The sequence below is a fragment of the Myotis nattereri genome, assembly GCF_964212035.1.
Source record: "Myotis nattereri genome assembly, chromosome: 5".
NCBI classification, from domain to species: domain Eukaryota; kingdom Metazoa; phylum Chordata; class Mammalia; order Chiroptera; family Vespertilionidae; genus Myotis; species Myotis nattereri.
Genome location: NC_138080.1, coordinates 73,922,175 through 73,935,793, shown reverse-complemented (window position 1 = coordinate 73,935,793; position 13,619 = coordinate 73,922,175). Strand labels below are relative to the sequence as shown.

Below are 13,619 nucleotides of genomic sequence, written 5' to 3'. Positions count from 1 at the left end.
CAGACTTAATTAAAAAACAAAATCCTAGTGCTCTGTGCTATGTAACAGGCACAAAATATATTAATAGGCAGTTGAGTTTCTAAGCATGTCTTTATTTTTCTCCTCTTCAGAAGACAGTAATACAAAGAGGAAGATGCTCATTTAAGAAAAGTGAAATATGAATCATTTGACTTTAGGTCCGAGACAGGTAACACTCCTGGACCCAACGAGAGTTTTCATGACTTAGAATGAAAAGGAGTTAAAGATGATGAAGACAAGAAATCCAGTTCTCTACCAGACATGAAGGCAAGAGATTGATTCGAAGCCTGACTCCTCCTCCCTGTGAGCTCCATGAGGACAAGGAACCAGTGTGCCTGCACTGCGCAGAGAAAGTGCTGGGTAAAGGTATTTGAGCAGATGAAATCAGAAGATGTAAGATGACTGAATTCTAAGGTACACTATTTTTAATTTTTTAACACTGTTTTTCGTACTTCAAGATATTTAGCATGTATGTTACATGTCCTTATTTCATCGAAAATTTAATTCTGTACAAGAGAACATTAGATGACTAAAATATATTATTTTTCATCAAAATGTTGGTCTTTCAATATTTTAACTTATTGCATGCAAATTTTACCTTCAAGTTAAATCTATATAATAAAGTTAATAAATATATCATTATTTACAGACTTTACAGGATACTCATATAATTAGTTTATGAAAACGAACATTTCTAATAATCAGCTCAATAGCCAGGCGACCACATTGCTAACTCAAGGCCAAGCATTAGGCAGTCTCTTGGGCCTCAGGTGGGGTGGCCATCTGTCCCTTTATCTGGTTTGATTCCTCCATGTGTAGCTGGTGCCTCTGCCTTCCTCTTGATTAGGAAACCACAACCCTGACCTCCCCTTAGCCAATGACACCACAGCTGCACTCGGGGTTCTCTCCAGAAAATAGGCATAGCTCAACCTTCCCGTTGACCAACCTAATATACAACATTTGAGTGAGAACACCCCTGAAGGGCTCTCTGAAGAGTACTCTAAATTTTAAAATAAAACGAGCAAGGACCGTAACTGCATTGTCTCCAAGTAGAATTCCTCCTGCACAACTGCCCTTCTGAGTTCCAGTCCTGGCCTAAATTGAGGGGATATATAAGAAACACCCAAGAGAACCATGCTATGCCACTTACACAGAAGTGCTGCTAAGGATGGGAAACCTCAAGCCATCTACTCTACAGCAAAAATTTCTCTCAGATTTCAGTATCATGGTGAGCTAGGGGTCTCTTTCATGTCAGGAAAACAGAAGCCCAACATGTCTTTTACAATTTTTTTGCTTATTTTTCTGTTTTCCTCTTATTTCGTTACATTTTAATTTTATTTGATTGCATGTTATTTTTATTAATATGTATATTTCTTTAAACATCTCTTTTTGAGGTACTAGTATTCTATGAATAAACAATTCTACAACAAAAATAAATGAAACTGAAAGGGATAATGAAAAGTTCAGATACCACTGACTGTGAAGAATGAGGGACATGACTTTCAAAATTATAAATGGTAAGTAAAGATTTCACAGTCTCAAAAAATTAAGACATTACTTCATTCATTCATTAGTTCCAAACAGTACCTGCTGAATTTTTTCAAAAATTATTTTGATTCAGTTAATTTAGAAATGTATAACGTACTTATTATATCATAAGTATTCAACACCCTTGCAAGAAAGGGTAACATTAAGTGTTATGTCATGACTCAAACTGAGTTATAGTCGGTGAAGCCTTCACTAGTGTATTGATTAATAGAGAGTAAATGAAGAGATCATTAGAATTCTGAGAAACTGCAACCCCTCAATATTAGATTACTTAGGTTTTTTTTAAGAACCAAAAAATCAAATTATGACTTAAGACACTAATTTTTCAAATAATGATTTAAGACACTAATTTTTTTTATTTCCATAAAGTTTATGTTTAGCTCAAATACCTCATTGAAAAGTTATATCTTTGTGCAAAAGAAATGACATGCTGTAATCAAAGTATAATGTAGCATAATTAAATGATAGTATAAATTTCTTTGTATGTTGAGCACTAATTCACTACGTAGAAAAGAGACTTACTGAAATAAATGTTTCTCAAAACAGCTTTTTGGCCCTGACCGGTGTGGCGGTGTGACTCAGTTGGTTGGGTATTGTGTCATGCACTGAGTGAGGGGTTGCTGGGTCAATTCCAGGTCATGGCACATACCGGGTTGTGGGCTCTATAACCTGGGGTGGGGGACTCGCAGCAGACAGTCGATCAATGTTACACTCTCACATCGATGTTTCTCTTTCTCTTTCCCTCTCCCTTCCTCTCTCTCTAAAAATCAGTTTAAAAAAATCTTTTTTTTAAAAAACAGCTTTTTGGAGACCAAGACAAAGAAAGTGGAAGTAGAAAATTGATTTGGGTTTTTTTTGGTTTTGTTTTGTTTTTTCAGAAAATTAGAATCCTGATGCTCAACTAAAGAGAAAGATTATCCAAGGTTTTTAAACTAATATGAATATTTATGTTATTATCTGGAGCTTATTTCAAATTGCATAAAATCATTGTCCAAACTTAACATGTTTCACAACTGTTGGAAATCATCTTGGAAAGCATATATTGTCACGATCTAGGGGATAAGGCACTGGTGAACAATGAAAATGAACTAACTAAGACTACAAAATATGGAAAAACCATATGATGCTTCTTCTTCAACTCGAAATATAATTTTATTTTGTACAATTAAGGAAACAGTGTGGCAGAAAAGAAATTTCATAAAATCAATGCATGATGATTTCATCTGACAAGTTGAATGGGGGTGGGAAAGTAGGTGTGAGAAGCTTACTGCCTTTAGTAAAGTTAGAAACTAAATCAGAACCAAGAAAAGATTTTTTGAAAGACTAAATTTTAGATATAAATTCCAAAGCTATACTTTCCCACAGATATTAATATGCCTCTTGGGCATATACCATGTTCATGATACAATAAAATCAGCATTACATAAGATGAAAGCCCATAATAGGAAGAAGCCACAGGATATGCAATAGCCCTATAAGAATGGCATGCATATTTAACCTTAATGTTAGGAAGAACTTATATGTAGTTAAAATTTTTATGGTGCAAATCTCTGGTATTACAAGCCCAGGGAAACACTTCCAGAACATATCCTTTTGTGAAATAATGGAATTTTCTAGGGTGTTTATAGCCTTTAGGGGGCCAAGATTAGACATAAGACATTCTGAATTTAATTCTTTAAGAAATCTAATAAAAAACTATTTCGTCATAAGAAATGGTTTCTTCAACCCATAGAGAAATATTTTTTTTAAAGCTAAGTTTTCTGTGAAACAACATTTAATTAGGTGAAATAAAGATATATATTCTGTGGCTCCATTTAACTGTAAACATTAAAAAGATAAATTCAAACTATTCTAAATATGACTCTTAGATAGATGAAATGCAAAACTCCCTAATAGGGAAGCAAATCCTTAAAATTAAAATTATTTTAATGCTTGAATAGAACAGATCCTACTAAAACAACAACAAAACAGAATTTCCAATTCTGCTAAGACACCAGCTGAAAATGGAGTTATATAAATAATTTTTTAGCAGTGGGGACTTTCTAGTTATTAGTAAAAGCATACTAATAAAAAAAAAGTACATATCACTATATTGTATGACATATTGATTCTAACAGTCAAGTTTGAAAAAATTATTCCTTCCCTAAATTATTTAAAATACACATCTCATTCCCACTGGAAAAATCACTTCATTTTCTAGAGAATATTTTAATGAAATTTGCAACATGTGGATTATCTGGTTCAAAATATCAAGACTCTTATGCCTACCTGAACCACTTAAAATAAAGGCACAAGGAAAATTCAACATACAAGGAGTTAAAATAAACCTGGGAGGAGAATATTGTGGACAACAATAGGACATGAAGGGGACTGAAGACTGCTAAAGTCATCAAAACACAAAAACAAAAACCCTAAACCACTTCATGGCCCTGCCAAACAACGTTTAAGAGCCATATGCAGCCTCCCATGCTGCCAGATTGCAGCTCAGATAACTAGAAAAACAGTAGCCAAGACTGAGCTCAACCAAAATGTGAACTTAACCAGCAGTGGATGCCAATAAATTCTAACACTCGCAGACTGAATAGAATAGAATAATTTTTCACAAACATTGAGTAATTTTTACGGATACATCTTGAGGTATAAATGAGTATAACAGCGATCCATTGCATCTGTTGGTCTTAACATCTGTCACATGTCCTTGAAAACTAGGTGTTTCCACCTCCAGGTAGGGAAAGGAGAATCTCAATTCTTTTTTTTCTTTTTTTTATAAAATATTACAGATAGTAGTACATATGTCTCCTTTTTTTCCCATTGACCTTCCCCTCGCCCCCCACCCCCACCCCGCACATGCCCTCACCCCACCCTCTCAGTGTCTTGTGTCCAATGGTTATGCTTATATGCATGGATACAAGTCCTTCGGTTGGTCTCTTACCTCCCCCCCGCACCCCGCCCCCCAACACTCCCCAGCCTTCCAGAGGCAGAGAAGCATGGAACAGACTGTCAAATTAAAGTAGGAAGGGAGAATCTCAATTCTGACTCCAATGGCCTCAGGCTCACAAAGAACCAGTGGGGCTGAGGCTGAGCAGCAGCCAAGGCCTCCTTATTTGGAAGAGGTCAAGCCATTCCTGCGCCCGAAGTGTGATCTGGGTGCACATCCTGGGAGCTCTTGGAATATCAGGGTTGGCCTGCCATGAGCACATTAATTTACTGAGAACTTGATGAAAAGCAGTGCATATCAACAGGTATTTATAATTTATTTTATTTTTTTATCATTAAAGGCAAAGGGAAAAGAAGTTGTTGGAGTTGATGGAGAAGGAAGCAGAGCAAGAGTCTAACAGGAAAGACAAATTTTCCCAGACCACCAGGGCCTTATTGTGAGAACTAAAGCTACACATCATTTCCTGAGAAAAGCAAGGGACTTCGAGGGGCGGCCTTGAGAGACAAGTTACTGTGAGTTGACTGCAGAATGGGATACTACTGACTTCTTTTTCTTCAGAAAATTCTAGAGAAACTCAGAAAATGGGCTATTGTTCCAGAAACTAATCTAGAAATCTACACAGTAATAATTTTTTATTGTAGAGTCTGATCTGTTTGATAGTCTTTAATTATCTATATTAAGTAACTGCTTGTTAAATAATATTTTCCACACTGTCCTCTTTTTTTAAAATATGTTCTTATTGATTTTAGAGAAGAGGAAGGGGAGAGAGAGAGAGAAACATCCATGGACTGTCCCTGCATGCACCTGGATGGGGGACCAAACCGGCAAGCTGGGCTTTTGCCCAGACAGGATTTGTGCGGGCGACATTTCGGTGTATGGAACAACACTCCGACCTCCTGAGCCACATCAGCCAGGCTTCCACACTATTGTCTTAAGATCAGTTATTAAATATGATGTTCAAAGGCTGAAGCAAATATTTGTAATGCATGTTTTAAACACTCTTCCATTTTTTCTAATAATGGATTCCTCGTACTTCTAAAATATTGAAACATACTGGTTTCTTTTTCTTTTTGCCAAAAAACCCTAAACTTGAATTTTTAACTAAAAAAAAAGTATTGTCTAACTCTTTTGCTATAGATGAACAACTAATCCATGTTATATATAACATAGTAAGTATATGATCTATTCAGCATTGTAGTAATAATAGCTAACATCTGACAATTTACTATGTGCCAGACACTATATTAAGGGTTTCACATGGGATAATTTATTTTACCATTTCACTTCATCTCCAAAATCAATGAGGTAAACACTGTTATAATTTCCACTTTCAGTTCAATTAAACCAAGGCTCAGAGAAGTAACTTATAAAAGACAATGAAACTAGTAAGTAGTAGAATGATGACTCCAACCCAAATTCAAGTTTATATTTTCTTCTCTGAGTTTCTCTCTCTCTCTCTCTCTCTCTCTCTCTCTCTCTCTCTCTCTCTCTCCTCTCTCTCTCTCTCTCTCTCTCTCTCTCTCTCTCTCTCTCTCTCAATATTGAGCTTAACTGTATACAACACAGATAAAGCAGACTTCAACTGAACAGTAAAGAAGAATACTAGGAGATTCCTATGTTTATAAAATATATAATTTATATTCAAGAAAAGCTACATGATCTTTGTATTTTAATATTTTTGTCCAATTCTTTCCTGTAAGATCTGAAAGCCTGTTCATCATCTTTTAAAAGATATAATTCCATCATGAATGTTTCATCTATTCAAATTCAAAAATCTTGAACATGTGTCCATAGCAATGCTGTTACCTCTGCAAGAACTTTTATTCAGAAGAAAAGTCACAAAATCCTGAAATCCATGGAAGAGATAGATAAAAGAAATTCAAAATTTTAAGCAAGTTCTGTCACAGATAGTTTTAAAAGAAATATGGAAACAAAATTACTGACCAAGTTCATAACTTATTCTATTACCAGATGTGAAATCTCACCTTTACTCAGGATGCCAACCCGTAATGGAATAGATCAGTTTTTCCATAGAATATGAACACTAGAAAAGATGGGCATCATTTCAACTAACCTGAAATGCAAACAGGAAAGCCTTAATGTGGCTGTGCCCCAACTGACCTACTCAGGTGTTTAATAAATACAATACTCCTTGGTAATGAAATTTCCCATTATTCTTTTAAAGAAGACATTGAGACTTCATATAAAGATTAAATCAATGCCTCCTCTAAAATAAATATTGTTTAAGTTTCTCCTTTAAGTAGTGAAATTACAAAACAAAATAAATTCTATATAATTGCTTAGCAAAACATAAAGTCAACATTCTGAAACAGTATTCCTTCAGAAAATAATATTTTCTATTGCTAGGAAAAAATGTAAAAGTGACTTTATTTTCATACAGATTCTGAACTTAGTGATTGACAAGTGTCAGACTAAAATTCAAAATGTATTGTGAAAAGTTAATAAAAATATGGCAATCATAAAGTTACATTCTGTAAGACCTGGAGTCCCTTTTGTCTGTCTCTTCCTTTATATCAGTTAATGAAAAGATCTCAGTTTCCACTATTCTAACAGAGAGGACACACATCTATGATAACTCCCTTGCACTTTAACCAAAACAAATGCCCATGTTATAAATAAATCATTAAATAAATTCTTGAGCATAGAGGTAGGTCACTTGAGTATATTTTACTCTCTTGGAACATGAATGGGTAGACTGCTATGTAAGGGTTGTACCTTCATAACAGAATCAATGAAAACTTGAAGGGAAAGACACAATCAAAACCTCAGAGTATTTTATAAAACAAATCACTGTATGAAAACATGTTCAAAGTCCCTGCAGTAAGGTTTGTTAAAAGTTTATATGTGATATTAAGACAACAAAGTGTCAAATAAAACAATAATTTTCCATCTTCATTTTTAAATATGAATGATTTCTTTTACTGATCCATTCAGAGTGAGTCTGCAAAATAATATCCACAAGTCAACAAAATCCACTATGTGTTTTCTATGTTGAGCATTTTTTTCTTTGCCTTTTAGTTAGTTTTATATTCCAGGACAAAAGACAGTTTTTTCATTGAGTTTATATTTTACCTATTTTTAAACTATAATGTGCTTAAATAAATTTTATTCTAAAAGTTAGTTGTAAAACAGTTTTATAAGAAAAAACTTATTTTCTTACCAAAACAAATGAAGAATGTAATAATTTTAGATTTGCATAGTATATATTCCCAATAACTACTTATCAAATAAATTTTACTTTCTGCAATAAATATAAGAACTATTTCTCCGCAGTGTAAATACCACAAAACAGAAAAAAAAGCAAATTTTACAAAAGTGGGATTAAACTTCTAAAAGAAAAATGAATGAGACTGTGTAATCTTGAGGTATAATGACTTCACAGGTAATACATATATTTTCATAAAATATTTGTTCTATACTAAGAGACATGAAAATTTGAAAAGTAAATGAGTTATCATTTACAAAGGTATGCACTGGGTAGTTAAAATATATTAAACTCCAAATACTTGAAAGCCAAATTATAGTGAAAACCTCAATACACTATTTGTGTTAAATCAATTTTTACTAAGGTTATCTTTCAGGAAAACTATCTTTTGTAAAAATTGTATTTAACTTAAAAACCAATTTCTGAAGGAAAAAGACCTCAAAGTATTTTATAAAACAAATCACTGCAATTAAACAACAGTTCACAGCTCAGATTATTTTAGTAATGGTTGCTGTTCAGAAAACAAAATAAGGACAGATATAAATAACCTCTAGGGAACCAATCAAAGTATCAAGCAGTTACTTAACATCTTCTAAAAACAGAACTACTTCTGTTTGTCTAGATAATTCATTTACTTTAAAATTTTGTGCACAGCAAAAGAAACCATCAACGAAACAAGAGAGCCCACTGCATGGGAGAACATATTTGCCAATGTTTTATCAGATAAGGAGTTAATCTCCAAAATTTATAGGGAACTCATACAATTTAACAAAAGGAAGATAAACAATCCAATCAAAAAATGGGCAAAGGACCTAAATAGACACTTTTCAAAAGTGGACATTCAGAAAGCCAAGAGACATATGAAAACATGCTCCAAATCACTAATCATCCGAGAGATGCAAGTCAAAACAACGAGGTACCATCTCACACCTGTCAGAATGGCTATTATCAACAAATCAACAAACGACAAGTGCTGGCAAGGATGTGGAGAAAAAGGAACCCTCATACACTGCTGATGGGAATAGAGACTGGTGCAGCCACTATGGAAAACAGTATGGTGTGTCCTCAAAAAATTAAAAATGAAACTCCCATTTGACCCAGTAATCCCACTTCTAGGAATATATACCAAGAAATCAGAAACACCATTCAGAAAGAATATATGCACCCCTATGTTCACAGCAACACAATTTACCATAGCTAAGATTTGGAAACAGCCTAAGTGCCCATCAGCAGATGAGTGGATTAAAAAATGGTGGTACATCTACTCAATGGAACTCTTACCATTTGCAACAGCATGGATGGACCTGGAGAGCATTATGCTAAGTGAAATAAGCCAGTTGGAAAAAGATAAATATCACATGATCTCACTCACTTGTGGAATATAATGAACAACATAAACTGATGAACAAAAGTAGATCCAAAGACATAGAAGCATGGAACAGACCATCAAACATCAGAGAAGGGTGTGAGGGGGGAGGGGGAGGAAATGTGATCAACCAAAGGACTTGTATGCATGCAGATAAACATAACCAATGGACACAGACACAAGGGAGGCGAGGGCATGTGCTGGGGGGTGGGAGTGGCTGAGGAGAAGTCAATGGGGGAAAAGGAGGCATATGTAATACTTTGAGCAATAAAGAATTTCTATTAAGAAGTAAATAAAAGTTTGTGAATAAATCTATCATAACTGATATATTATGAATTAACTTTTCTTAAACTTTGAAAGAAATACATGTTAAATTTCCACATGAAAATCTTCAAAGAAACTTCAGATTTTAACTGTTTGAAAAAACACACAACACAGATGAAATGACATACCTGGCCAAAAAAAACAACAAAGTACCAGATGCTAAAAGCTACAGCCCAAGAGAATCAGTCCTCCTGTTAGAGACAGGAAATGGATGCCCATGTATATAAACACCAATAGAGCAACTAAAAGGGGAGAGCATCTTCAGACCATATTTCTAGGCTGCTGATTAAAGTTAAGGTTAAGGGGTCATGCCGATGAGCAAACCTCAGATAGGCCTAGCTTGAATAAGAAAGGTATGCCCCAAAATCACGTTGTTTCCATCACCAGCTGCTGCTATCATTTTCAAGCAAATGCAAGTATACAGACAGAACACACAGAATCATTGCCCAGGCTGTGAAGTGGCATGTGCCTGCCATGTGTGAACATTTGCAAAACAGCTCAAGTCTTACCTCATAAGACCAGACACACTGAGTCCCACCAAACCGTCGAACACATCTTCCTACTTCCACATCTTCGTGAGTCGTGTACATTTCTCTGAGGCACTCACCAATGTGTGGCACCATCCTCCTGAGGACTTCTCGGCTGAAGATCATGCCAGGTCCTCCCATACAGAAGTTCTCCCCAGGCTCCAGGCCCAGCTTGCCAAGTTCTTCAATATTCCCCAGGCCAGTCTGGCCCAGGTAGAGGGGCTTGCTGCTATTCAGTGATCTAAGAAACTCTTCTAACTTGTCACCTACAAAGAGAAAGGCAACAATCATTCTTTTCCTAATTTCATAATCATTTATATGTACAAAGGGACAGAGCTTCCAATATTGTGTGTAAACTTCCCATAAGTCTTAAACAAATGAAAAGAAGAAAAACCTCTCTGAATATTCTATTATTTTTTCAGAACTAATTTAAAGAATCAATCTTCTAGTCAAAGTCACTGGAAAACTTTAATAAGTCTAACAATCATCAGATTTTTTTTTAAATTTTCATTTATTGATTTTTTTAGAAAGAGAGAGAGAGAAAACACACATTGATTTGTTGTTCCACTTATTTATGCATCCATTGGTTGATTCTTCTATGTACCCCGACTGGGAATCAAGCCCGCAACCTTAGCATATGAGGAGGATACTTGAACCAACTGAGCTACCCAGCCAGGGGGAAACAATCATCAGATTTTTAAAGGTGAAATAATTAATGATAAGGAGAATAAAGAGGTTTCTTAGCATATTTGAAGTAATGATAAAATGCCCAGAAATATTAAATATTGATATTTAGCATTGACTGACAATATTAATATCCAATAATTTTTTTCTGGCAATTGATTCAGTTTAGTGTTTTGTCCTTAACTTTTCTTGAAATTTAACTTTGGAATTTAGGAAAGCACCCTTTTAGAAAAATAAATAAATATTTAAATTAAAGAATAAAATTGGTTTACTTGTAGTTCGTTAAGTCATTAGGAAAAACAATTTAAAATCAACTAACACACTTCAAAAGCATTTATTAGTCTACAAAATGGCAAACTGAAATAAGTAGTCACTTTCTTATATTCCCAATCAGCATCTTTACTAACATTTTTGATGATCACAGCATTTGCAGTCATTACCTTGATCCCATGCCACGCCCCTTGCATCTCAATGAGTTTCAGCTATTATTGGGTTCTTAATACAAGATGCACTTCATTCGTAACAGAAATGGAAAGACGAAGGCATTTCAATGTTCTGAAGGACAATCTTTTCAAAGCACTAAGAGAAATGCTTGTTTTTCCCTGAGCCCTGGGAAAGGTACTGCCTCCTGGACCAGGGGGGAGCAATGAGGCTACAGGTAGAGAGGCTCAAACTGAAGAAGGGCGGCCCCCCTTGTCCAAGAAGCTAGGAAACCTGAAACGCACAGGGGGACCTGCGTGCCATACACTCTTCTCCTTCCCAGGCACCCCTCTCCCTCCTCGCCATAGGCTGGGCTGGAGAGATTTCCTCCAGCTCGCAGTAACTTCTCTCTGCTGAGTTTAGAAATCTCTGGCCAGAGCCGCCCACGGGGTGAAGGACCGCGCCTCTTTAAAAAGCTGACAAAGTTTTCTCATGCTGTGGCTGTGGCTGCGCGTGGTCTGGGGCACTTCCAGCCTCTGCTTATCGCAGCAGCCAAGATGGTCTGGAAAGGGCCCATGCTGGTGTGTGCTAGCACAGCTTGGAGCTCCTAGGACCTAGGGTCTGGAAAATTCTCGGATGCTATACCCTCCTTCCCCCCACCAAATGTGACAACGCACTCGTCGCCTGGGGGTGTTACTGAGGTGTGGCGGGGTGGGTGGGTAGGTGGGTGGAATGGGGACGGCTGGGTGCTGCGCGGTAGCGGCAGGAAGGCGCGTGGGGCGCTGGAGATGCTCAAGGACTCCCAGGGCGGGCGGGTCTTGCGAGAGGGAAGGAAAGGCACAGAGGAGGGTCCGAGGCAGGGAAGATGATTCCCTCGATCTCCCCAGTTCCGGGATTGCGCTAGATCCAGGTAAAACAACAAGGTAGGGGAACAAAGCAAGAACAGCGATCTCCATCCAGACTGGCTCCCGCCCGCGTCCGCAGCCTTCCCATTCTCCACCGAGGACACGCCCCTCTGGGCTGCTTTGGGAACCGGCCACCACCCCGGGCTTTGCGAGCCAGGCAGAGTGGGAACAGCCTCTGGTTGAACCCTAAGGTCCCGGTCCTCACCTCTCCCACACTGTGAAGGGGAGGGCTAAGCGCCGGGATGGGACGAAAAAGCCAGAGTGAGGGAGGCGGAAAAGCCGGGTAGGTGTGAGGAGAACCCGAACCGCTAGAGAGGAAGAAGAGCGGACTAGGGATGGGAGGCGGATGCGAGGGTTGGGGTCGGCGGGCTGGGGGCTGCAGGTGCCCAGGCCACGTGCTGGCAGAGCAGAGAGGCGCTGGGCAGAGGTCGGGGTTGGATGCAAAGAAAGGAGGTTGGGCAGGCGGGGCAGCCGGCGCTGGGAGGTCACCTTTGATGTAGACGTCGTCGTCGGCGCGCATGAACCACTCATACTTGTCCAGGTAGTGGTCGTGCATGTACTTGATCATCATGAAGGACTTTTTCTGGGGAGGATAGGAGTCGTCCACCCCAGGCAGCTCGATGACAGGCAGGGGTGGCGGGGGCAGGCCGAGTCCGGCGTTGGGGGGCTGCTGGCTGGAAAAGAACTCCACGCGGCCGGGGATGAAGCGCGCCCAGGTCCGCTGCGCCGCCAGCGCGCGGCTGCCCAGGTACTTCTGCGCGGTCATCACCCCCACATACAGGAAATCTCGGGGTCGGGAGCTCGGAGCGGCGGCACCCCCGTCCCCGCTGCCGTTGTGGCTACTCTTCGGCCGGCCGCCTCGCCGCTGCCCAGCCGCGCCCCCGTCCTCCTCCTCGGGCTCCCCCTCCGCTACGGGGGCGCCGGGGAGCCCCGTCGCACCTTCGGGCTCGCGTCCTCGCCGGCGCTGCTGCAGCGGAGGTGGCGGCTGCCAGGGGCTGCTCCGAAAACTGGTCACCCCGGCCGCTGGCTCGAGCAGCGGCGGCCCCTGGCGCTCCTGGCGCGCGGGGGGCGGTGACTGGTCCGGCCGCGGCCGGGGCTGTGGTTGGGGGAGCGGCTGCCGCGCGCCGGGGCCGGCGGCCGAGCGGCCGTAGTAGGAGCAGAGGCTGGAGCCGCGTCTCTTCCTCTCGCTCAGCTCGGCCACTCGGGGGGCGATGAGCCAGGACGCGGCGGTGAAGCCCAGCACCAAACCCAGCGCCACGCTCATCCACGGGCGGCGGGAGCGCACGGCCATCGCGGCTGCCCGGCGCCGACGCTAGCGGAGCGGCTGCGGCGCGGCGCGCGGGTCCGCGGCTCCCACCCGCCCCTCCGGCGCCTCCGCGCCCCCAGCCCCGGCCGCTGCCCGCCGACCGGGCGCTGCCGCCGGCTCGGGTTCGGAGCGCTCCGGACGCCCAGCCCGCCGCGGGTTGCAGCCGCCGGCCGCGCTCCCCAGTCGGCTCCGGGTCGAGGGCTTCCGAGCGCCAGTCGGGAGTGAAACTTCTCCCGGCGGCGGCGGCGGCGGCGAGAGGAGCTGCCGGAGGAGGAGGAGGTGGAACGGCGGCGGCAACGCGTCCGCTCCTCGGCTGCCACCCTGTCACTGGCGCGCCTGGTCCCTCCCTCCTCTCTC

The 13,619-nt window shown here is 40.5% G+C and overlaps 1 protein-coding gene across 1 annotated transcript in view; it reads right to left on the bottom strand.

Annotated features, from left to right (window-relative positions):
• The window catches only part of CHSY3 (chondroitin sulfate synthase 3), a gene marked incomplete at both ends in the record, with an annotated part of 243,551 nt that extends 230,304 nt beyond the window's left edge, over positions 1–13,247 (bottom strand). Inside the window, 2 exons of the mRNA XM_081092594.1 lie at positions 9,930–10,213; positions 12,446–13,247. Coding sequence (XP_080948720.1) covers positions 9,930–10,213; positions 12,446–13,247 — 1,086 coding nt within the window. The remainder of the gene's footprint in view (positions 1–9,929; positions 10,214–12,445) is intronic.
• Positions 13,248–13,619: the final 372 nt, after the last annotated feature.